Source organism: Mobula hypostoma, chromosome 14, assembly GCF_963921235.1.
Source record: "Mobula hypostoma chromosome 14, sMobHyp1.1, whole genome shotgun sequence".
Lineage (NCBI taxonomy): Eukaryota > Metazoa > Chordata > Chondrichthyes > Myliobatiformes > Myliobatidae > Mobula > Mobula hypostoma.
In genome coordinates this window covers 28,546,084-28,573,131 of record NC_086110.1, presented here as the reverse complement: position 1 = coordinate 28,573,131, position 27,048 = coordinate 28,546,084, and the positions used below count along the sequence as shown (strand labels likewise).

Sequence of the window (27,048 nt, the reverse complement as noted above, 5' to 3'; positions counted from 1 at the left end):
ATTTTACTTATTACCTGCCTATTACTTCCTCAGGTCCCCTCCTCCTTCCTTTTCTCCTACTGTCCATTCTCCTCTCCGATCAGATTCCTTCTTCTTCAGCCCTTCACCTATCACCTTCCAGCTAGCCTCTTCCCCCCACCCCACCCCGCACCTTTTAATTCAGGTATCTCCCCTGTTCCCTCTCCCCTCTCAGTCCTGAAGAAGGATAGCAGGGCCCGGAATATCGACTGTTTACTCTTTTCCGTAGCTGCGGCTTGACCTGCTGAGTTCCTCCAGCATTTTGTGCATGTTGCTCTGAATTTCCAGCACCTGCAGATTTTATTGTCTTTGGATTGTAGAAATGAGTAAGTCACACAAATATTTGAATAATTGGTGTTCTGTTTGTAAAATGAATGACGAAGATCAATTGATTATTTTAAGTAAACATTTGATACAGCTACCTACATTAAATGAGATGCGCTGTTTTCTAAGAACAGAGCAATTTATCATATGAAGTGTTAAGTGTGACTTTTAGGCCACAACATCTATTTGAGATTCAGTTAATATTGCAATTGGTTATTTGTATTCTTGCAGAGTTTGCTTGTTTCTCTATCTCTTAAAATGCAACAAATAACGTTTTAGTTAATGCACATCAGAAATGTGAAGGAAAGAATGTGCTCGACTGATCACATTAACCAGTTTGCTGGAGTTCTACAGGACAGAAGTAGGTCCTTTGACCATTCCTATCCATGCTGACCAATAGGCTGTACACATTCCATTTGGTTTCATGCTTTATCAGTTCAAGTGCTCATCCAGATACTTGTTGAATGTAGAAAGTGTCCGCACCCATTATGTTCCATATTCCAACCACCATAGGGAGGTTGGAGGGGGGGATTCTTTGGATCTCCTTTAAACCTTTTATCTTCAATCTATGTCCACTAATTTGAGCAGATCTAGAAACCCTACTAGAGTAATATAGCACAGAAACAGGCCCTTCAGGCTAAATGGCCCATGCCAACCTCAGCATCTCCCCTCTAGTGTCAAATGCTTGCATTAGGCCCATAACCCCCTGAGCCTTTTCCCTAGGTCTCTGGTGCTGCAAGGCAGTGGCTCTACTATGCCTCTTGCTCATATCTCAAGACTCTCTTTATTTTCTTCCTTCATCCTCATTGTCTTGATCATTTTCCTTTCATGGGAATGACATATCAGCCGCTGTAGCTAGATTGAGTGAAAGAGTTTTTATTTTGTAGGATTGGGGCTAGTTGATGTGATGTCCTTTGGTACCGTATTAAAATGGAAGTAGTGGTTTTGTGATTGGTACATTGGCAAGCATATTTTGAGATGCAAGGTTAAATTACTTTACCTCAGTACTTTGTCAAATGCCCTAACCCCATGTCAGCATCTGGCTATTGAAAAGCTGCACCTGAAGTGTCCATAATAGTGAGGTACTTACTGGCTACACCACAATTTCATCAGTTCGTTGGTATACAAGCAAGCTGAGTCACCATTCTTTAGCAGATTGATCAGCAAAAACACAAAGACCAGGCTTGTTAAGCATTATGAAAGCAAATGGCAGAATAACATTTCAGGATTCGAATGTCTTTTCAAAAAGGTTGACCACAAAACTTGTTTTACAGTTACTTATGGATGTTGACTTTTTCCACTTGTACTTGAGTACCCCTGTGCTATTAGGGTGCAATAATTCTTTTAACCTATTTATTCCAGTTTAATTTTTAATTGTTTTAAGCTCATTTGCAACTAGATTTTTTTTTGTTTCTCAGTGGTTTGCAGTCCTGAATTCATTATTCCTGCTTCACTATTTAGTCATGTTTCCGTGACTCCAGATTTTACTGTAGTGGGATTGTCTATGCGCAGGCAGGTGGTAGGTGTTCAACATCAAAAATGTAAAGTTCCAGCCTTGGTGCCAGTATGGATAGTTGAAATGCTTGTGGTCAAAAGAAACGTACATTTCCTGTGCTGCTTCATGTTAATGGGGCGGGGGGGGGGGGAGAGGGTGGTAGGGTTATTTTTCTTAGTTCTGTAGTGGAATTTTACAACCCATTGAGAGTGAGGAAATAATCGGCTTGGCAAGTGTGTATCATGGAAATTTTCTGATCATTAAGCAGTAGTTGTGCTTTTAATGAAACTTGCTAATATGTGAGTTGAACAGGTTATATAAGTTAATTTGAGTATTTTATGAAATAAAGTAAAAATTGTTTTAACTAACTGGGAATAATTCAGTAACTCAAGGTTATTTTTTAACAAAGAGCAGGTGCCATATACGAGTGTTTGCAGTAGCTACACTATTTTATGGAGTAAAACCATGTGCCATTCAGTGAAGCAGATGTTCATTTTTGTGATCCTTTTATTGTGAATTGTTGCTATGTTAATAATATGATGTTTGATCCAATATATATCACTTAACTATTCTATCATGGCATCAACTTTAAGAGATTGGACTTTGTTGCAGAACTTTGTATTGTACTCTCATCTCATGCCTGAGCCTTTAAGGATGCTGCTCCAATTTTGTGGGAGAAGAAAATTCAGATTGAAAAACCCAGTTGGTTATTGTGTCATGGCCATAAGCATGGAAGCACACCATTTGATGCACCAATCTATGTTGTATATTAAGCACCCATCTACACTAATTCATAACCCACATCCCACCAGGTTCTACCATTCATCAATGTACCAAGGAGCAATTTACAGTGGCCAATTAACCTACCAGTTTGCATGTCTTTGGGATGTGGGAGGAAACTAAAGCATTTGGATGGAAACTGTGTGTACTCCTGGCCTTCATACTTGCGACCGATGTTCTCAGACACTCAGACAGTTGCGAGGTAATGGCGAAAACCTAGTCACTGATGCAATGAAGTAGTGGCTCCACCAGTCACGCCTCCGTTCTGCCTGTCACAATTATAATGAGTTAGATTTTTAGATCAACCCATCCCACTTGATTGGCATGCTTTTATTTTAGCTTTAGTTACCTGGCGGGCTGAGTGTGACTTGTACTTTCAATTATTATTTCAAAAATCTGATGACAGTCGTTGAAATTTGGCTTTGGTTCATTGTTGGAAACTTCAATGTTTATTGTTATGAAATCGGTATTAAGGGGTGGTAATTGGATTGATGGAACTTCCATAAGTGACATTGTTTGTTTTCTTTTCCAAAGTGATGATGCGGCTTTTCATCCTCTTCCAGAAATTATTGATCAATAATTAAATTATATCACAGAAAACTATGCCAAAAATATAAGGGTAAAATCATTATAAATATCATGGAAATGTTTGTGTAAAAATATACTTAGATACATCATTTCTTTCTTCTTTAGGAAACTTTCCGATGATCAGTGATGACCTTGTTAATTCCTATCATCTTCTGCTGTGTGTGATTGACTTGGTATTTGGGAATGCACTGCTTTGCTCTCACCGTAAAGATTTGCTGAATCCCAATTTCAAAGGTAGGTCCCTTCTGAAATTGTTCTTCACCTTAATGGATAATTTTGTCTGAAATAGGGAGATGTGGAATCATTTTCTTGAGCATGCAAAACAACCTTGTTACTTTAAATCGTGTTTTTTTTTAACCATGACAATAAACTGTAAACCGTGTTGATGTAGAAATCTTATTCCCATGTACTATATTTACCATTTATTAAATTATTTTGATAAGACAATAGGGAATTGTATACTTTAATTGGATAATGGCGTAAAGTTTGGTGACATTGTAATTAGTGTAGATGTATAACATCATAGAGATATAATGACAGATGACATGAGTGGTCAAAAACTGTGGCAGGTGTGTTCCAACATGGCTGTGAAGTAAACTTTTTAAGATCAAAAATCTATTTCCATTTTTTTTGAATTGGTGTATATCAGAACACAACCATTTCATGGCAACTAAGATTGGAAACTAAATGTCCCAGCACACCTAAAATTAGAGGAAAAGCACAGAGAAAATAGAAAAGGAGAGAACAATAAAATTGGGCTGGTTGTGAGGAAGAATCTTGGATTGAAAGATCAGATAGGTTAGCATGTATAGTGATAAGATAAAGGTTGAGAAACACTGATGGTTGTGATTTATTAGCCCTTTGATACTATGGTTTTGGACAGTATGAAGAAAGGACCTTGAAACAGACGTAATATAGCTGTTGTGTTCGATTTTAATCTTCCCAGAGTCCTGATAAATTAAATTATACTCTTGAGTCCAATCAATATTCAATAAAATTGAATTTCTACACAAATGACAATGTTATCACCCTAATCCCATTTCTCTTGATTCCCAGTAAAGTTGTAAACCTTCTGCTCTGATTCTACAAGGACTGAACACTCAAAATGACCCTGGTAGGAAATTCCAAAGAATCACAGTCCTCCGAATGAGGAGAAATTGCTTAATCTCATTCCTTATTTGCTGAACCTTCTGAGAGTGACATCTAATATTGGAGTCTCCAGCCAGAAAAAATCACCTCACATTTATGTTCCAACATATTCACAATGGTTCCATTTACTTTCTTATAACCAGCAAAAGGGCCAATGATTTACATACTCCTCAATAGTTACAACATCCTTGAGTAACTATTTAAATATTTGAGATGTGCAGTCTGATTAACTATGAATTCCATTAATTGATAATTCAGGATTTAAAAAATTAAATAATTGTACACAAATAAAGCTTAAATAGTGGAACATCTGATATGGTTACACTGAGTAACCACAAGGGGGAATAATATTCTTCTGAGGCAAAACATATGATTCACCCTTTAAAATAACAAGAAAATGGAGTAAATTATGAAAGAAGAATTTTCATGCTTTGCACTTTTTGTAAACAGCACAGGATTATATCATCCAATTCTTTCCTTAAAACTGCACCTGTATGTAATTAATATCCTGTGCACACTGCCAAGTTTTTTTTTCCAGAATGAATTCAACACTCGCAGTACTTTGGCACAAGCTTACCAGTTTGAATACTGCCGAGTTATTATGCACTCTTCTCTCACCCCACCATAGAATTGCGCTCCAAAGACTTCAACTTAGAAGTTTGGTAATCTCACCTCCTTAATATACTCAAGCTGCTGCCTACCCCCTTGTAAAACTGGTAATCCTTTAACAGCAATGCAAAATACTTATCTTCTTTCTTAACCACAATTGCAAATCTCTTAATTCACTCAAAGTTTCAGCTGCTGGAATTGTGATGTGTGTAGAACAAAACCTTGCTTATCATATGAGGTCCTTATGTGTTACCATGACACACTGAAGACACTTTGATCTTCACCAGTTACCTAATTTCAGTTTGCTATCAACATATGCAGTCAATTTTGGAAAGTCATAAAGTTATAGGAACATAGATCACCAAAGCATAATTGGTTGGGTTTTCTCCATGGTGTGTTTACCTTTGGCTGTATTGAGATTAGACTTCCAACTGTCAATGGGATCCTGTGACAAATAAAAGTGCGTATAAAAAGTATTCACCCCCCGCCCCCCCGGGAAGTTTTCATGTTTTATTGTTTTACAACATTGAATCACAGTGGTTTTAGTTTGATTTTTTTGACACTGATCAACAGAAAAATACTCTTTCATATCAAAGTGAAACAGATCTCTACAAAGTGATCTAAATTAATTACAAATATAAAATACAAAATAATTGATTGCATAAGTATTCACCCTCTTTAATATGACACACCAAATTGTCACTGGTGCAGCCAATTGGTTTTAGAAGTTACATAATTAGTTCAATGGAGATCACTAGTGTACAATCAAGGTCTTTCAATTAATTGTAGTACAAATACATTTGTATCTGGAAAGTTCAACTGCTGGTGAGTCAGTATTCTAGCAAAAACTACACTATGAAGACAAATAACACTCCAAGCAGCTCCTTAAAAAGGTTATTAAAAAGCACAAGTCAGGAGATGGATACAAGAAAATTTCCAAGTCACTGAATATCTCTTGGAGTACAGTTAAATCAATTATCAAGAAATGGAAAGAATATGGCACAGCTGTAGATCTGCCTAGAGCAGGCTGTCCTCAAAAACTGAGTGACCGTGCAATTAGGGGACTAGTGAGGGGGGCCACCAAGAAACCTATGACAACTCTGGAGGAATTACAAGCTTCAGTGACTGAGATGGCAGGGATTGCACGTACAATAACTGTTGCCCGGGTGCTTACTATTTGCAGCTTTATGGGAGAGTAGCAAAGAGAAAGCCACCCTCATGAAATCTCAGCTAGAGTTTGCCAGAAGACGTGGGAGACTCTGAATTCAGCTGGAAGAAGGTTCTATAGTCTGATGAAACCAAAATTGAGTTTTTTGGCCATCAGACTAAACACTGCACATCACCAAAAACACACCATCCCTACCGTGAAGCTGCATCACGCTGTGGAGATGCTTCACTGCAGCAGGCCCTGGAAGGCTTGTGAAGGTAGAGGGTAAAATGAATGCAGAAAAATACAAGGAAGTCTTGGAGGAAAACCTGATGCAGTCTGCAAGAGAGTTATGACTTGGGAGAAGATTTGTTATCCTGCAAGACAGTGATCCCAAACCTAAAGCCAATACTACACAGGAATGGCTTAAAAACAACAAAGTTAATGTCCTGAAGTGGTCAAGTCAAAGTCCAGACCTCAATCCAATTGAGAATTTGTGGCTGGACTTGAAAAGGGCTGTTCACTCACGATCCCCATGCAGTCTGACAGCTTGAGCAGTTTTGTAAAGAAGAATGGGGAAAATTGTTGTTTCCAGATGTGCAAAACTGATAGAAGCCTATCCACACAGACTGAAGGTTATAATTGCTGCCAAAGGTGTGTATACTTTATACTTTATTGTCGCCAAACAATTGATACTAATAAATTATGACTTTAAGGGTGTGAATACTTGTGCTATCAATTATTTTTGTTTATATATTTGTAATTAATTTAGACATGAAAGAGTCTTCTGTTGAGCAGTGTCAAAAAAACCAAATTCAATGTTATATAACAATAAAACATGAAATCTTCTGGGGGGGGGATGAATGCTTTTTATAGGCACTATATCCCATGTATTTGCTTAGTGTCATCTTAATAACGTCCACAGACTTTCAGTGCTACTTCCCTTCCTAAGCGTTTGGAATTAACTCAGCAAAGTATGAAACCATGTATTTCCAGATTCTTAAGTTGTTGGCTAAAATTTGGCAAAGGGTAATCCAGATTTGAATTTGAGGAAGAAAATTATTATAGGGTACATTCCACTTCCATTAGAATGTTGTGACATTGCCAAAAGAAAATAGTCTCTCACTACATTTAACACAATAAAATTCGGCAGTCTAATCTTGTACTTTTACAATGTTAGAAGCATTTTTCATATTTTCATCCAGTTTACTTTCTTTCCCTAGATTGTACACCACTTTTCAAATACCCATACTGAGCAATGAGAACCTTCCCCACCCATCTTGCACTGTAAATGTTATTCTCTTCCCATAAGGAGCTGCAAATAAGGGAAACTTGTATTAAATATTTACTCAGTTTCTGGACCTCTCCTCAGCCTGTTGATGAATGCTCCATAGAAGGAAATAAAACAGAAGGCCTTCTGACATTTTTTAAAACTCAGAAACCAGTTAAAGAATAGTTCCATTTTTTGTTTGCAATGAAGTCAGCCATTTGGAGCTTCTTGTGGTTGAGGAAGTGCCTCATAGCTATGATAACAAGAATATTGGAAAATAGAACAAGGAGAGGCATGTCAGTCTCATAAACCTACTCTGCTGTTCAGTATGATCATGCCTGATTTGCCCCAGCCGCATTTCCACTTTTGTACCAGCTCTGCAGGGGCCCCAATTCCTCCTTTCAAAATATTCTCCACTTTCGCTTTCAGTACCTCTCTGATCTGGCCTCCACAAGTATTCCAGAGATTCACCACTGTCTGTGAGAAGCTGTTCCTATGGAACTTTGTTTTAAATATCCAGCCTCTGTTCATGTAACTGTGCCCTTAGTTTGAAATTCTCCCAAAAAATGGAAATATCTTGGTACGTACCTTGTCATGCTTCCAAACGATCTTGGCATCTTTTGAATAAGATTACCCTTCATTCTTCAAAACTCCAAAGAATATAGATCTAATTTCTTTAGCCTCAATTAGCCGATAAAATCTCTTTTGGACTGCTTCCAATGGCACTATATTATTCCCAATATCCCATTCAATTGTAAGAATACTTCTGTTTCTAAACTCCAACTCTCTTAAAATGAAAGTCAAATGCCATTTACTGCACTTGCCTGCTAACCTTTCACACTGTGTACATCTAAATCCCTCTGCATTTGTATTCTTTCTCTATTAAGGTAATAGTCTGCCTTTTAGATTTCCGTCACTGAAGTGCTTAATTTCCCACTTTCCCACATGAAACTCAAGTTTTTATCCACTTACTTAACCTATCTGTGTCCTGTGGCAGAGTTCTAGTATCCCCATTGCATCATGCCCTTCCTTTTTTTTAAATTTTATTTTTATTTGGATAAGGAATTCACAATTATCATATACTTTTTTCACACATATAACCTTTTCCATTTTTTTTATATGTATAAAACTACAATTATTTATACATTCTTAAGTACACATTGAGATGATATAAAAGGAAAATAAACATTTAAATAGATAATTATGTACTGTGGTAAATCTAACCTATTAGGCTAAGTAATGAAATTAGTTGTTAAGAAAAATGGTAATAATAGTTTCCATACAACCCTTCTGGACCATTTCCACTGGTCCAAAATGTTGCATACAAGCCTATATACCAACCATTGTAGGTGTTTATATCCCAATTTGTTCGTGCTTGTTCCTGCCCGCAGACATAATTATCCAATCCCTATGTACTTATTTACTTAATTTTTTCATTTTTTTTATCCCTTTCCCAAATCTTTCCCTTTACTTGTGTTAATTCTGTATTTTCCAAAAAAAAAACAAACATTTAGACTAGGGGTGCTTACGTTAGCAATATTACTGTGTTGATGAGAAGAGCAATATAAATCATTAGGAGCGTCATCTAAAGTCTGCTCGCATTGGGGATATATATTCAATCCATTTATTCCAGATTTGATAAAATGTTTCTTTTTGAGTTCTCAGGGAGTAAGTCAACTTTTCCATTTTAAATATTTCCAAGATAATTTCGTACCAATCTTCTAATGTAGGTGGTATTGGATTTAGCCATTTTCTAGTGATTGATTTCTTACTTGCCGCTAAGAGGGCCTGCAGCAACTTTATATCTTCCTTCTGTTCAAGGAACAATACATGCCCCAAATAGAGCGTCTCAAAGTTCAGAGGTATCTGGGACCTAAGTACCTTAACTAATGTTCTATGAAACCTTCCCAAAATAGACTTAATTTAGGGCAATCCCCGAAAATATGAAAATGATTTGCCTCCTTGGAGCCGCACCTTCTCCAACACATCACATTTGTATCTTTATATTTTTCCTGATATGGGGTCTTGAAGTATCTTATAATGTTTTTCCAACAATGTTCTCTCCAAGTCAAAGAATTAGTCGAGGACCATTGAAAGCTGCAGATTTTCCCCCAAGCCTCCTCTGAAAGTACCAACCCCGCTTCTTTCTCCCACTTCTCTTTAATATACAGTGTATTTACATTTTTAGCATGGGAGAGTGCATTATATAGGCGAGAAACTGATTTACTAGGTATTGAACTGCAAGCCGAATTCAGAATCTTGAAAAATTCTAATTCTACTGTTGATAGGTCTGTATATCTACAACTCTGGTTAACATAGTTTCGTATTTGAAGGTACCTAAAAAAGTCATTATGTTCTAGGCCATGTTTGTCCTGCAGGATTTGGAAACTTTGTAATACTCTTTTATCTATAAATGAGAGGTAGGTTGTAAGACCTTTCTTTATCCATAGCTCAAATCTTTTATCTCCTCTGTTGGGAAGGAATTCGGTATCATATGCACACCATCTAAAGAGTTTTAACATGTTATTAATTCCACATGAATTAACCACCTTCTGCCATGCTTTTAATGTAAGATTTATCCAAGCATTATTAAATTTTTCCAACTGGGCCATCAACCCTTTGTCAGCTATTGAGGCCTGAAGAGGAAAACTGTCAACTAATCCAAATTCTATTTCCTTCCATCTAGCCTTATATTCCCTATTACACCAATATACCAGAGGGGTTATCTGTGAGGCATAAAAATAATTTCTCATGCAAGGAAGAACCATACCTCCTCCTTCCTTCCCTAACTGTAAGGTGTTATATCGAATTCTAGGTTTCCTTCCTTGCCAAATGAAGCGGGAAATCCATTTGTCCCATTCCCTGAATTGATTATCATCCACTTCCACTGGTAAAGTACGGAAAAGATATAATAACCGAGGAAGAATATTCATTTTTATAGTATTTATCCTTGAATTTAAACTTAAAAAGGGGATAAGATTCCATCTATGCATATCTGCTTTTATCTCTGAGATTAATGGCCCATAATTTACCTGTGACAGTGTTGAAAGATCCTTCGGCAGGGTTATTCCTAAATATTTTAATGATTTAGCTTCCCACTTAAGATCGTATGTATCCTGCAATTTTTTGGATGATGTATAATTTAGGGACATAACCTGCGTTTTCTTTACATTTATTTTATAACCTGATATTTTCCCAAAGTCATCCAACAGTGTAAACAATCCTATAAATGATTTTTCTGGTTCACTCAGATAGACCAAAACATCATCTGCGAATAACACCACTTTCTGTTCAATCCCTGCCACCTTGATACCTTTTACAGTTTCGCTCTGTCTTATTAGTTGGGCAAGTGGTTCAATATATAGCGCAAAAAGGAGAGGAGAAATTGGGCATCCCTGTCTAGTGCCTCTCTCTAAAATGAAGGAGTCAGAGAGGTCCCCATTTATCTTAATTCGGGCTGTAGGGCTGTCATATAGAGTCTGAATTACTTTAATAAACCTTTCTTGAAAGCTGAATCTTCCTAACACTCTGTATAGGAATGCCCAACTAACTGAATCAAAAGCTTTCTCAGCGCCCAATCCTACTACCATTGTCTCTGTCTCGTTCTTATTAACCTGTTCTAATATGTGCAGAGTTCTCCTTATGTTGTCCTGTGTTTGTCTTTGTTGAATAAATCCAGTCTGGTCTAAGTGGATTAGGCCAGGTAAAAGCTTTTCCAATCTGCGCGCTAATATAGATGTAAATAGTTTGTAATCTAAATTAAGAACACTAATTGGCCGATAATTGCCACATTCTAGTTTATCTTTACCCTCTTTAGGAATAACTGAAATAATCGCTTCTCTCCAGGAAGGTGGAGTTTCTCCTCTCTGCAAGATCCAATTAAAGGTGTTAAGTAGTAATGGGGCTAACTGTGTCTTCAGGGACTTGTACCACTCTGAGGTAAACCCATCAGAACCCGGGGACTTTCCAGCCTTTAACCTAGAGATGGCCACGTTCAGTTCTTTGACAGTTACTGGTTCTAATAAACTTTCATTTTGTAAATCTGTAAGTTTAGGTAGATCTAAAAAATTCAATACACTGTCTATATAGGGCTCATTGGGGGCCCGGGGTTGGGAGTACAGCTCTCGATAATATGTTTCAAAACTCTCTTGAATTTTCCCTATTGTACTCTCCACAAGCTTTGTCTTTGGATTCTTTATTTTATGAATTGTATTGTCTGCTTGTTGTTTTCGTAATTTATATGCTAATAATCTAGCTGATTTACCTCCTACTTCATAATTCTTTTGTCTCAGGTAAAGAAAATTTCTTTGAGTTTCCAACATATAAATATCATCAATTTCACTTTGCAATTTCCTAATTTCCTGTTTTTGATTTGAATTACTTTTGTTGCTATCTACAACTTGAAGTTGTTTTAATTTTCCTTGAAGGTCTGCTAATTTTTGTGCATTGATTTTTTTCATGTGAGTAGTAATGGAAATAATTTTCCCTCTCAGTACAGCTTTCAATGTATCCCATAAAATCACTGGTGATGTTTCTCCCGTGTCATTAAGGTCTAGATATTCTTTGATTTCTCCCCTTAATCTCTCCATTACTTTCGGGTTATTGAGTATATGTGAGTTTAGCCTCCATAGTGTTTTCCTCATTTTCCTTTCCAGGATTAGAGACATAGAGACTGGGCTATGATCCGACAGATCAATTGTTGCAATATTACAGTTTTTTATCCTGAGTCTATCTGTATTAAAGATAAAGAAATAGTCTATCCTTGAATAGGCTGAATGAGGGAAAGAGTAATATGTATAATCTTTACTAGTAGGGTGTAATTCCCTCCAGACATCTATAATTCCCAACTCCTCCATCAATGAATTCACTTTCCGAGTCAGAGGTTTATTCTGAGTAACTATTCTTGAAGAATCTAATATAGGATTTAATCTAATATTAAAATCCCCTCCACAAATTACTACCCCTCGAGAACTGACCATTAGGTCAAAAATGTGTCTATAAAATGACCATTCACTACCTGGAGGAGCATAAACATTCAGCAATGTTATTTCTGTACCTTCTATTCTTCCTGTGATTTTTACAAACCATCCTTCTTTGTCTCTAGTCTCTGAAATATGTTCATAATTAAGAGTACTTGATATTAAAGTAGCTACCCCTCTTTTGTGACTCAATTTATATGATGAATAAAATACATGCTTAAAGCCCATTCTTTTTAATTTTCCATGTTCAGATTGGCTCATATGTGTTTCCTGGAGGAAAGCTATTTGTGCCCTCTCTTTTTTCAATTTAGACATAATCTTATTTCTTTTAATTGGATTCAAAACCCCATTAACATTATAGGAAATTATTTTTACCAATTCAGTTTGCATTTTTCTCTAGTAGAAAAAAAGCACTCTCCTTTTCTAACCAAACAGTAAGCAATCCCTTCTCAACAGTAAACCAAGACATATAACCACACCCTGGACATTTCTGAACGTATAACATTTGAAAAATTTTCCCGACTTCCCACAGTGAGGCCTGAGCACCGACCCGCCTCAGTTCAGAGGGATAACCTCTATCTTCACCCTGTGTTAGAGGGCCCTCAGCAGTTTGAATAATCATAGAGAATTTTCTCCTATTTATGTCTCGACCATATTGCTATCATTCAAGTTATTCCGCCTAGTTTATTTTCAGTTACCAGTTTTCATTTTACTTTTAAGTCCGATTTACTCTTTTCAGTCATTTCTCTTAATTAATCTGTATTCTCTGTACATTCGCGTCTGAATATTTGCAGCTTTTCCTTGTAGTTTGACACTCTGGTTCGAGTGGAGCGTCCTCGCCCCACTAACTGCCACGACTTCTGCCGAATCCTCTCCAGTAGCGACTCCGGTTGGGTGATAACTTTAATAGGTAGTCCCCAGTCCGCCAGGTCCAACGTTGCCTCCTCCACCGTAGCGTAAGTTTTTGTCCCTTCGTCGTAAAAGACTCTCAGCCGAGCTGGATACAGGGTCTGAAATCTGATGTTGTTTTCCTTCAGGACCCTCCATGTTTCCGCATATTCCTTCCATCTGGCAAGAATCCCTGGTGCGTAGTCGTGGTCTAAACTGATTTTGCAGTTGTTCCACATGAAACCTTTCTTTTGCCATGCTCTTTTAAGCACCTCTTCCTTCGTTCTGTAACTGAGAAATCTGATCAGAATCGATCTGGGCTGGGCGCCTGCCGGAGGCTGTGGTGCCAACGCGCAGTGAGCCCTTTCTATCTGTAGGTCTTTTGCGGCCGGTATATCAAGGTTCTCTCTTAGCAGCTTCTCCACGAAGGGAATCATCAATCCGGGTTTACCTTCGGTTCCTTCGGGAACTCCGTAGATCCTCACATTTTCCCTTCTTGAGCGGCCTTCTTGATCTATTAGTTTCCACTGGAGCTGGTCTTGTAGCTTCAGCATTTCTGCTATCACTTCCTCGGCATTTTGTAGCTTCTCTTCAATTCCAACAATCCTCGCTTCGGCTTCATCTATCCGCGAGTTAGTTTTTACTGTTTCTCCTTTAATATCTTCCAGCTGTTTGCTGTTATCTTGTCGGAACTCGCAAATCTCTCCGAGAATCAAAGACAGAGTCACCGATTCCCCCTCATTATCTCCGTCCTGGCTTGCCGTGGGGGAGCTAGGCCCGTCGCCTTGCTGCGTCTCTTTATGTTTATCAGCCTTCGAAGCGGACTTTTTATTCTTGTTCTTAGACATCATCCTTGCCCCTTTTATTAATATAGTTATGCAATATAAAGTATTTGTCTAAATTCGATTTTGGGGCAGTTTACCTTCTTTTTTGTCAAGAGACCTTTTCTTTACGCCGCCATTCCCTTGATGACCCGGAAGTCTCCCCGCATCATGCCCTTCCATCTATTTTCGTGCCATCTGCAAAATTGGATACCTCATACATTGTCTCCTTCAAGCTTTTGGTATAAATATAATTGAAAATGAAGACTGATCATTGAGGACATCATGAGTTATATTTCTCTAATCTGAGAGAATATATTTATTCCAAGTCTGTTTTCTGTGTGATTACAACTCTTTAGTCCATGCTTCTCCAATTACCATGTGCCGTTACCATGTTGATAGCATTTATCAATTTGCAATTTAAGCCAATAATAACAAAACACTGCTAGATACTTGGTACTTTATTCAGTATATTCGTATCATTCAATAACTAGATATGGATTTTGAGATTTTTGCATGTGATTGATATTCTAGTGTCCAATCTGATACAAAGATTGTAAAGACAGATGTTGATTTGGTGCTAAGACGGCTTTCCCATTTTCCTCCACTGCCTGCCCAAAAATTGACACGAATGGCTCAAATGGGGTTGATTATCTATTTCGACAAAAGTATATTGATTATTGTACTGGAACTGGAATGTTTTAGAGAGTCATAATTAATTTCCCTATACTGACACCATGCATCTGTAAGGTATGTATAATAAAAACGTTACTTGAATTGAGTCATGGTGGATTGGAGCTTCTGGTACCTCTGTACAGTGAGAAAATGAGCTTATTGTTGTGAACTTTTACAGGGATGCATGGAGACATTTCAGCAGCACATCCATGAAATATTTGGTCTGTTAGTCCAGAAGATTTGCTGATTATCCTATCACAGTTATGGCAGACAATCAGGACCTTTTTAAAAAAATTATGATGATCATATCTGTCTCAAAACACTGGATAACATGAGCAAAAGATTGCTGCGATTGCTGTTAAAGAGAAGTGCACTTAACTGAATTTGAATTACCACATAAAATCTGCTTCTGCCTAGCAATTAAAAATAAAAGCCCTGTTGACTGTAGGGTGTGCTGTTGAGGCAATACCAAACCAAAAACCAAAACAACTCCGCTGCTGTGACCCTGCAGATTTGTTATACTTGCATGACGCACCCCCAGCTCCAATAATACTTGTTCCAAAAGTCAAATCCTTTATTTGATCCTTCAATAGCAATTAGCAAGCATACAAACATAAAGCAATGAAACTTAAGTGTACCCAAATGAAAGTTAGGTGTAATTGAGCACTATTGAGCGATTAGCAAAAGATATGACATCCGTCAGTCTCAAGCTATTGACTGCGACGAAGTAAGGAAGAATACATAACTTATTCCCTTTGCTCTTACCACACACCCACTCATGTAACTAGTTACCATAGTAAACACACAACACAGAATACAATTCAGATAGAGAACAGATGCATGACTTCTACAGTAGCTTATGCAGAAAGTGTGATCTTTTGATTCACTAACCACATTGGTATAAAGTTAGAGCACAAATTGTACCACAAAATCTCTGCTAATGTCATTAAAATGGAATTTCGAAATTCTGAAACTCTGTTTTATCATCTCTGCTCGTCATCAGAATTTTTTTTCTCGAGCATTCTTATGAACAGAATATGAATGCTGTAACAAAGAGATTGAATTCCCATTTGTGAGCTTCTGGGTTCTAAACTGTATGAAAATGAGCTGTCTAAAAGCATAGTCAAATGCTGAAAAGTGTGAAATGTATTATAGCATGTCAATTAATCAGTTCCCCATTTGTTTTAGTACACTATTTCACAAATTGCTTGTTCACTACCTCATAAATATCTTTTGTCTTTTAGGTCTCATAGATTATAAGAAGAACAATGTTAAAATTAATACCTATGAATCTTTGCAATGATCTCTGTTCAATCAGTTCTACCATAATACATATTTTATACTTTATACTTTATTGTCGCCAAATAATTGATACTAGAACATACAATCATCACAGCGATATTTGATTCTGCGCTTCTTGCTCCCTGGATTACAAATATTAAATATTAAAAATAGTAAAAAATTAGTAAATTAAAAATTTAAATTATAAATCATAAATAGAAAATAGAAAAATGGAAAGTAAGGTAGTGCAAAAAAATCTAGAGGCAGGTCCGGATATTTGGAGGATACGGCCCAGATGAGGGTCAGGATCTGTTAAGCAGTCTTATCACAGTTGGAAAGAAGCTGTTCCCAAATCTGGCTGTACGAGTCTTCAAGCTCCTAAGCCTTCTCCCGGAGAGAAGAGGGACGAAAAGTCTGTTGGCTGGGTGGGTCGTGTCCTTGACTATCCTGGCAGCACTGCTCTATTTTATTTAAGTAGATATATGTAATAATATTCAATGTACAATCTGCTTATTTCTAATGAATCAATTTATGTATAAAAAGACAAATTTTGAATTTTTTTGATCGTCTTTGGTTAGTATCTCTATTAATTCTCATTTGTATTTAATGCTTTGTATAATATTCTTAAGGTAACAAAATACCTCAATGTTTAACATTTGCAAATAAGGAAATAGGGCAGATGATCAATGATCTATATCTTAAGGTATATTTTAAAGGAAGAATGATGAAAGGCTTAGAGTTTTCTTAGAGTCATAGGGCTCAAAGTTTATAGGGAGAAGACGGGAGATTGGGCTTAGAGGGATAATAAATCAGCCATGATGGAATGGAAGAATAGACTTGATGGGCTGAATGGCCTAATTCTGCTACTATGTCTTATGGTCTTATTGCCTAAAATAAGCAATCTATGCTTTTAATGCAAAATATGGAATAAAAAGTTTTAGCATCATGCAGATGTTTCCGTAAGAAAATAATAAAGATTTTGATTTTTATATCTAAAATGCAAAGCAAGAGTTGCCATTGACAATGCAAGACAGATTTGTCTGGTGATTTAAAACCGTTCAGCCAGTTTCTGGATTCCTTTTATACTAAACTTCAGTGCTGTTCTGTGCTTCTTCTCAACTCAAACAGTCAGTACAGTTATAATATTCCTGAAAGTTGCCCACCGATATCCTATTCATAAAAAAGGACAAATCAATCATAGCTATTTATTATTCAGTTAGTGTGCTTTCGATCATCAGAAAAGTGATGGAAGCTGCTTTTGACAATGCTATCAAGCCCCACTTGCCTCTACTACCTTCTTCACTGATGATCAGTTGGGGGTTTGTCAGGACCAATTTGTTCCCGACCTCATAACAACCATGATGCAAGCACGGCCTGTTAATTGACAAGTATTGTAGATGCCACAAAAGTGATGCCAGGCAATGGCCATCTTTAACAAGAGAAGGTCTATATACCAACTATAAAGTCAATTCAATTCAATTCAATTTCCGAATGCTTCCTCAACAAGAGAGGGTCTTTCTCCTCCTATTGACATTCCATAATATTATCATTTCCAAATGCTTCTTCAACAAAAGAAGGTCTTTCTCCTACCATTGACATTCCATAGTATTACCATTTCCGAATGCATCCTCAATGAGAGGGCCAATCTCCTACTATTGACATTCCATAGTATTATCATTTCCAAATGCTTCGTCAACATTCTGCAGATTGCTATTTACCAGAAACTGAATTGGACCAGCCAGATAAGCTGCAAAAGTTGGTCTTCGTGTGATTAGCTTCTGGTGAGTAACTCACTCTCTGATTTACACAACCTCTTCTACCAGCTAAAGGCGACATAAGTCAAGAATATTAGAGAATAATCCTCACTTGCCTATATGAGTGCAGTGCCAATGAATAATTCTCAAGATGCTTGTTATGCTGAAGGACAAAGCAACCTGCTTGATTGACACCTCCATCAAGTATTCTAAGCATTCATTCCCTCCACCACTGGTGCAAGGTGGATATAGCATACATTGCAGTTACTCGCCTTGTTCACTCCAATAGCACATCCCCAACTTGCAACCTGTACCACCATGAAGAACAAGGGCTGCAGATGCATAGGAACACCCTCTGCAAGTTGCATTACAAATAACACACAATGCTCAATACAAAACACTGAAAATAATGGAGAACTGAGAGCATGGGACTTGATTTTATTTACCACTGCGATAACAGGATTTATTGATTCGTGCAGCCAATCACTTAGGTTTTTTTGCTCAGTCAATGGTAAATGTGTTAGATACAGCTTTTTGAGTTGGTCAGTCCTAGCACGAAGTTGTCACTGACTGGAAACCTCCCTTACTGCTGGTAGAATCATTTCTTCTCCAATTGTATAGAGCTTCCAGATTTGGCAATTAGCAATGAAATCTTGTATAAAGTATGCAAACCATCACTGCTTTGTTGTCTAGAGCTGGCAAACATGTTTTGAAGTGTTTTCCCTTTCTGAAAGTTTTCATGAAGTGACTGAAGATAAGCCCATTTCTTATTTGCTTACTCAAAGTATATTCCCTTTAAATGTTCAAGGACCCTGGACAGTTTCATTGCCGCATTTGAAAAAAAAACTTTGTCACAGACCAGACACATTGGCTGCTGCTGGTTGCTTGGTGTTGGTATAAATCCAAATTTCATATACTGCTCACTATACTGTCTACACTTCTTTTTCATTTGGTCTGCTCTGCCATTTTTATTATAGATTAACAACCACGATCAGTCACCTATTGTTTAGGTCCAATCTCAAACACCGAAATTGTAAAGGAAAATGTTATGATGTCATCATAGCTCAGGCAGAGCCTGACTCTCAGCCTGAAGGTACATAAATTGGGGCAGCAATATCTCGGTTGGGCCATGGGTGAGAGAAATCCAGTCAGGAACATTCGAAAGAGCAGAATCTGAACTTTACAGCAGTGAATGCCGTACCCTAATTCACAGGAATTGCATCACTATGTGATTAAAATATGGGAATCATACTAGCTAACACTGTATCACAGTAGTGAATGTCAATAATGCACAGGCCGGACCTGGAAATAGCACAATTTCTTCTGTCCATATTTCTCATGATATGCCAAATACAGAAATGTCACATTGCTTTTCAACAACTGTAATGCGCTCCAAGCAAAACCTAAGAGAATGGTGGGTTAGCAAGAGATGAGGTGATTACATCATCATTGTAATCATTTATGAGGCACTGAGGATCAAATCTTTACAATAAGTAATTAATTTCTTAAATTAAGCATGTATTCCTCCACTGCCCCCTTATATTTATTGCCTGCATAGAAACTCCCACTGCCCTCAGGGAGTGATATCGCCTACTTTGGGAACTACTGCTCTCGTGTCAGGGAAGCTTGATGCATGAGCTGCCTTAATTGTCTGGGCTTCAGTTTGTCTGATATTCTTTTGTATTTGGACAGGTTGAGTATGGGATTATGTTGTGTATTTAATATTTCAGTAATATTTGTGTATATGCTGATTGATTAAGCATTACTGTTAATAATTCATTACAGATAATTCATTAAATAATTATATATATAAATATGTGAATTATATTCGTCATATTACCATGCCATGTGTGTGCCTTGCTTAAAGTAAAACACGGTTAGACTCACCTTCCCAGCTCTGTCTTGTAATTAGCTTAATGTTATAAATTTACAAAACATAACAAATTATGCCATATTGTGAATGCTTTGTGGCTGATAAACCTCCTGACACTCATTGTGTAGGCCAAGAACTGAACATACCATTGTAAAGCCCTGAAAGGCTCTATGTTCCTGTGATAAACACCTGCAGGAAAGGAAGGGAAAGAACTGAAACCATTTTCAATGTACAAAAGCCAAAATCCCATGATTTGTAGGCTAAGCACTCGTTATTAATTCAACCTTAAGAATGATTATATTCCTCTTGATATATTGAAGGCCAAACATATGGTAGTCAGGAAATGAGTTGGAGCCATATGCAGTGAAATTGCTCACTGCATGTTTATTGATTGGAAGATATATACCTTTGCTTAACTAGTCTCCTTAACCCTTGAACACTTGTTTGGTATAAGTGTCCATTTTAGATCAGTTAAATTATCAATACAGTACTTGGATTTCCCTGATGTAGATACAGTTTATCCATCGGGCAGATTGGAAGTACCTTTCTTATGTCTTGGATACATCTGGATTTTCATCCTCAATGGGGCAGGACTCCAACCATATGTTTTCATGTCAGTTGGGAACATTGTGCTTTAGACCAGAATGTATTTTCTTGGCCTTTCCTGCACAACTAGGTCAGATTTCATTGTTGTCGTATCACTGGCGAAATGTGCATTTTTGGCCAGCAGCATTCATCTTTCGCATTCATTGTTAAAAGGCAAGAGTAGTTGCATTTCATTTGGTGGCAATTTTGGTGGCAACTGATCATTGACCCCGACCTTCTCTCATAAACCAGAATCTCAGATCAGAGTAATTCCTTCATAGTCAGAGCATTTAGATTATATTCACTTTGAATTTTCTGATTTGTGGTTCTGAATACACTTCCAAATTCTGTTTAAAATGGCCAAGGGCACTTACTGGATTGTCATCTTTGCCAGAAGACGACCAGAATAAAGTACTAGGTTTGCTGCTCAACTCAACACACAAAACACCAGAGGAGCTTAGTAGACCAGGCAGTATCCATGGAAAAGCGTACAGTCAATGTTTCAGGCCAAAACCCTTCTTCAGCATTGGGAAAAAGGGTGATCCAAGTGACTTTGACCACGGAATGACTTTTGGTGTCAGTTGGGGTACTTTGAATATATCAAACTGCTGATCTCCTGGGATTTTCACATTCAACAGTCTCTAGAGTTTGCAGAAAGTAGTGTAAAAAGAAAATACATCCAGTGAGCAGCAGTTTTGTGGGTGGAAATGCCTTGTTAATGAGAGGTCAAAGCAGAATAGCCAGACTGGTTCAAGCTGGCAGGAGGGTGACAGTAACTCAAATAACTGGGCAATACAACAGTGTAATGCAGAGGAGCATCTCTGAACACACAACACATCAAACCTTGAAGTGGATGATCTTACAGCCGCAGAAAACTATGAACATACACTCAGTGGCCACTTTATTAGGTACAGGAAGTACCTAATAAAATAGCTTCTGAGGGTATGTGCATAAATCTTTGTTTTATGTCTTATGCTCTTTACTGCACTTTTGAACAATGTCAGTGAGTAGAAGACATTTATTGGAATGACTCAAGAAATGTGGAGTTTCATCTCCAAAGTTAGACTGGAAAACTTAGGTTGTTTCTTTGGAGCAAGGAAAGTTGACATGTGGAAGCATGGAAGATTTGATAGAATTCTACAAGATTATGATAACTTTAGGTAAGGTAGGGAAAAGGAATCTGTTTAAGGATTCAAGGTGACAGAGTTATCGTGGACTTTAAACTATATTCCTATTATACGAAGATTCAATGGAAACTCAATGGACAAAGTTCATTTGAAATAAAAAAAAACTTTGGCCTTATCATTTCATTTTGAGGGGGAGCAATCCCATGGTCTCATCTTTCCTCTTTCTGTGACTGTCTCCGTTTTTTTCAGGGTTTACTAGTTCTACAACTCTGGCCTCTTGAACATTCTCAATTTTATTCATCTTACTGTAAATGGCCATGTCCAGAGCAGCTTCACCTTTGGTGTTTCTCTCTCCAAATCTTTGCTCCTTCTCACCGCTTACTACTTTCAAATGCTCCTTAAATCCTACTTTGTTCTTTTCCTAATGGTAAAATTAAATTTGATACCGAACTGTGTTTTGGGATATTTGACTAATTTAAAACCATTCTGTAAATACAAATAGTCATTGTTAAGAGTAGGCTGATTTTTCAAAATGGACCAGTAACTAGTTGCAACAACATGCTCTGTTACTGGATTCCCATGTATTGAGCTACAGGGATCTAGACTTGAGTTGGAGCTGCTTCCTGGATGTGGGAAGTTCCCATGCCAGGAGCACTTTCAGCAGGTGGACAGGAGCTAGGACCTGTGCGGTATCAGAAGAATTTATATTCAGAGAAGATCTTTATGAAGACCCAAGTCAGGAGTAACCAGAACTTCCAGAAGATAAAGAAAACCATCCCTCTGCAGTAAGAGTGCAGTTGAGGGCAAGTGCTCCAGATTTTACACAGCTGTATTAATTCAGCTACCCACTTACTTGGTAGAGATTGATCCAGACACTGCCATGAGAAGCCTAGAGCAGAGTGTAACTATGTTATTGTTAAGATAGTCTGCAGGTGCTGGGAATGTGATTACCAGTGATGCAAATGTGCAGTCAGTAATATTTCACTCTCAGTTTTAGTTCATGAGCATGTTGCATTAATTTGGTTTATGATAGTGACTCATCACAGTCTAGTGGCTTCAAAGGCTTTTGGTTTTGGTTAGGCATGGTTTTTAGATAGATAGATAGATAGATATACATTATTAATCCTGAGGGAAATTTGGTTTCGTTACAGCTGCGCCAACCAAGAATAGAGCGTAAATATAGCAATACAAAAAACCCCAACAATCAAACACCAAAATGCGAACTATGCCAGATGGAAAATAAGTCCAGGATCAGTCTATTGGCTCAGGGTGTCTGACCCTCCACGGGAGGAGCTGCACGTTCGATGGCCACAGGCAGGAACGACCTCCCATGCCGCCAAGTGTTGTATCACGGTAGAATGTGGCCGAAGTCCAACAGTAAAAAGTTCAATATCCACTCTGCAAACACGTTCCTCGATCGTAATATACCCCGGATTGCACCATCCGTTGTTAGCCAGAACAGTAAGCACCCAACTCCTTTACGCTTACCGCTCTCAGTGCACTTACGGTCAGCCGGAATGGTATTACCCACCGAACTCCTCTTCTCCAAAAGTCTCTGTTGTCTCGACCCAGTCCTCTTTCCTCGGCTTTGTGATCCCCTTCTGTGTATTTTCCTCCGGATTTCAGCAGGGGTGTCCGTCACTCTGTTCGCTAAACTGGCCGGTATTTGCTGGTCCATGGAATACTCAATGCAACCTTCCTTCTGTCCCGCGTGTCAGGATGTAACCATTTCCAGCGCTAAAGAAAACCCAAATAAAACCTAAATTTTTGGATAGGTAGTCTGATTCCACAGTGGTGTGGTGGAGTTGAGCTTTTACTCAAGTAGAATTAAAACTGGGTGTTGTCATCATGCTTGAAACCTTAATTTATGCCATTGATGTTGTTAACTTAAAAAAAATTAATGCATTCATCGCTAAATGTGACTTGTGGCATCAGAACTTTGCCATTAATGTGATATAACAGAGCGAAATCTGCAGAACTCAAAGAGTGAAAGATTGAGAATATAAACTAATCTATGTATTTTTACAACAAAAATATCTGGAAAATCTTAAGATGATAGCATAATCAAGTGAAGGTTCTGTTTATATTATTCATTACAGAAATAATTTATGTAGATTGGTAATATATTCTCAAATATTACATTTAATATAGAAATATAAAAATTTGTTCATTTTATCAATGAAACGTTTAATCTATTTTATAACTGGATGAGATAATTCCTTCCTTGTAGTTCATTACAATTCAAAGATGGAAAGAATTAAACATTACTAATTTGACTTCAACCTCAACAATGATCAAACATGAGGGGGTGCCAGTGTTGTGCATCGTTAAAACCACGGCCTTAAATACAAAGTGTGTTGTATCATAAGTAGCTGACCATGCCTGTATCACTGTTTACAAGTTTACTAATAGCTGAAAGAGGTGATTGACAAAGTAATTGTACTGTCTTGGAATTAGCTTGAAAGTTTTATGTTCAACATGGAATGTATTATTCTGATAATGTATACTGTAAACATTTCCTAGGAAGATAAAATCTTTTGGTTCATTTCATGGAAATGAGACCTATAGTGTTGACCTGCGTTAAAGACATTTATTAGATTAGATTAGATTATGAGGACACTCAGTCCTCGTTTATTGTCATTTAGAAATGCATGCATTAAAAAATTATACAATGTTCCTCCAGAAAGATATCACAGAAACACAGGACAAACCAAGACTAAAACTGACAAAACCACATAATTATAACATATAGTTACAACAGTGCAAAGCAATACCGTAATTTGATAAAGAGCAGACCATGGGCACGGTAAAAAAAGAGTGTCAAGTCCCGATAGCCCCGTCATCTCACGCAGACGGTAGAAGGGAGAAAATCTCCCTGCCATGAACCCCCAAGCACTGCAAACTTGCCAATGCATTGGAAGCACCTGACCGCAGCTGACTCTGAGTCCGTCCGAAAACTTCGAGCCTCCGACCAGCCCTCCAACACCGAGCACCGAGCACCATCTCTGCCGAGCGCTTCGACCCTGCCCCGGCCACCGAGCAACAAGCAAAGCCAAGGACTCGGGGCCTTCCCCTCCGGAGATTCTGGACCACACAGTAGCAGCGGCAGCGAAACAGGCATTTCAGAAGTTTCACCAGATGTTCCTCCATGCTGTCATGTCTGTCTCCATCAAATCAGGATTGTGCATGGCCCCCTACTTGACAGATAACAGACATCATTCACCGGAGTTGCCACTGCGAGCTGCATCACGCCACCATCTTCTCCTCCTCCCACATTCTGAGTGGGTGTGTATTACAAAAAATGTGTAAGGAATGAAAGAAGAAAGGTTATATTTATTTGCTGCATAATTTGTTTGGTACATTTCATGAGGCAATTTGAAATCTGGCATCCAATGGCACCTTGTATATAGGTCTATCCTAGTCATGGAAGGTATTTGTTCTAAGGTACAAGTAGAGGCAGATGCCTTAGGGACATTTAAGTAACTCTTAGATAGGCATGTGGATGATGGAAAAAATGGAAGACAATTTGGTAGGAAAGTGTTAGATTGTTCTTAGGGTAGTTAAAAGATTGGCACAACGTCATAGGCTGTAATGCTCTATGTTCTATTAGTTTGAAGTCGTATAATTTTAGGACATCATTTCAAAACAAATTCAGTGTTCTCATTGAAGAAATAGGAAGATCTGATGTTATGGTACTGGCTGCCTGCACTGATGTTGGTTTTGAAAACTATTTGATAATAATAGTCTTTTTAAGCAACTGTTATGGGGAGAATAGCTAACTGAAGATGGGTGGAAGATTTTAAACAAGTACCACAATGAGAAACAACTAAATTTTTAAGATTTGTTTCAATACCAGCATCAAATGAACACTGCAAAAGGAGGTTCTGCAAATAGCTTAGCTTTGGAGCAAAGAAAGAAGCCAGTTAACAAAACCTTGATGAAACCAAGTTGCAGATGCAACTGAACTATAATAGTCTTACAATGAACTTACAAATAAGTTGAAAGTTTTCTGCGCTTGCTGATATCAATTGGAAGGCAGATGAAATACAAATTCTTGAATAAGCTATCAGAAGGCATAGATCTGGAAGGGGCCCTTCCTTTACAAAGCAGATTCAATATTATTTCCAAACTGTGCACAATAGTTGACTGGGTGGGTTGTGAGTGACCTGGTATCTAATGAAATGCCACTTACCAAAGTGGTCTATACAAATAACTTCATCTTCCATAAAACTCACTGGTCTTTGCTATTAGATCTCAATGCTAGGTACAGTTGCAATATTTAAGTATACAGTCAATGACAGGATCAGATTCACTCTTCCCTTTATTTGCTCCACAATATATTCAAGAACACCGTATTCATTGAAGGATGTTGGACCAGGCAGCATGACAGCTGCAATACTAAAGACCTGGGTTTCCGAACCAACTGCACCTCTAGCCAAACTGTTCTTGACAGTTAAACACTGGAATCTGCCAGACACAGCGGAAATTGCCAGGTATGTCCTGTGCACAAAAAGCAGGACATTTGCATTTTGTCTAATTACAATGAGCCTACTCGTAGTCATCAGCAGTAACTAGTATGGTTCTCAACAGTGCAATCAAGTAGCATACATTCATCGATGGACGGTAGAGAATAACTGCCCTTAACAACAAAGATGCTGGTAAAACTGAAGTCAACGGATATCAAGGGGAAAACACTCCACTGGTTGGTACTATACTTCACACAAAAGATGGTTGCAGTTGTTGATGGTTTTTCATCCCACTCCCAGAATATTAGCACAAGTATTCTTCAGGCCAGTGGCCCATGTACATCTCCTTCGTCAATGACCTTTATAAAGTTAGAAGTAGGAATGGTCATTGATGATTGCACAATGGTTAATTCCATTTGTAACTCGTTAGCAAGCATATCAGAGTGCAACAAGAACTGGATAACATTCGGGTACGGTCAAATAAGGAGCAAATAACATTTGTGGCACAGAACTGCAAGACAATGAACATTCAACAGAAGGGAGTTGAGCTACCTACAACATTCAATGATATTACCATTGCTGAGTCCCCCACCATCAATATACAGGAGTCATCTGTGGCTGAAAGGTCAGTTGGATCAATCACATAAATACAGTGGCTATAAGAACATGTCAAAGACTGGATATCCTGTAGGATGTGACCCTCCTCTTGATACTGCAAAACCTTTCCATCATTTAAGTAACACATCAGAAACATGTTGCTGGAATGCAATCAGCTCAGCAACACTCAAGCAGCCCAACATCTAACTGGACAAAACCATTCTTATAATTCAGCATTGCCAGTAAGCATTAACATTTCTGCACCTTTAATACTGCACCGGCATAGTCTACTCATAAATCCCTTCTTTACTTCCATTGCATTTGCATTGAAAACAATGTCTATCTAAAAATATAATCTTCATGTGGAGATTATGGATGTGAATATGTACTCTCCTGCCTTGGCTCTGCAGAAGTAGGAGCCCATATTTTGTAATTGCCCCTTAAAAGTAGAAATATTTTTTAGCTTGGATACCTCATGTAATATAAGTTCTGTTTAAACTAATGAAACTCTTGTTTCCTCCTGACCTTTAATTTGCCGACTTTTGACACTGATACTCACGAGGCAGTGATATTTCCCTCTTTGCACCATTAAAAATCTTTAAGTTTTAGAACATATTAAATC

At 37.8% G+C, this 27,048-nt stretch overlaps 1 protein-coding gene across 4 annotated transcripts in view; it reads left to right on the top strand.

Moving 5' to 3' along the window:
* The window catches only part of rbl2 (retinoblastoma-like 2 (p130)), a 133,945-nt gene that overhangs the window by 38,878 nt on the left and 68,019 nt on the right, over positions 1-27,048 (top strand). For all 4 annotated transcript variants that reach the window (XM_063066876.1, XM_063066875.1, XM_063066877.1 and 1 more), the window contains one exon: positions 3,311-3,439. In XM_063066876.1, the coding sequence (XP_062922946.1) occupies positions 3,311-3,439 (129 nt within the window). The remainder of the gene's footprint in view (positions 1-3,310; positions 3,440-27,048) is intronic.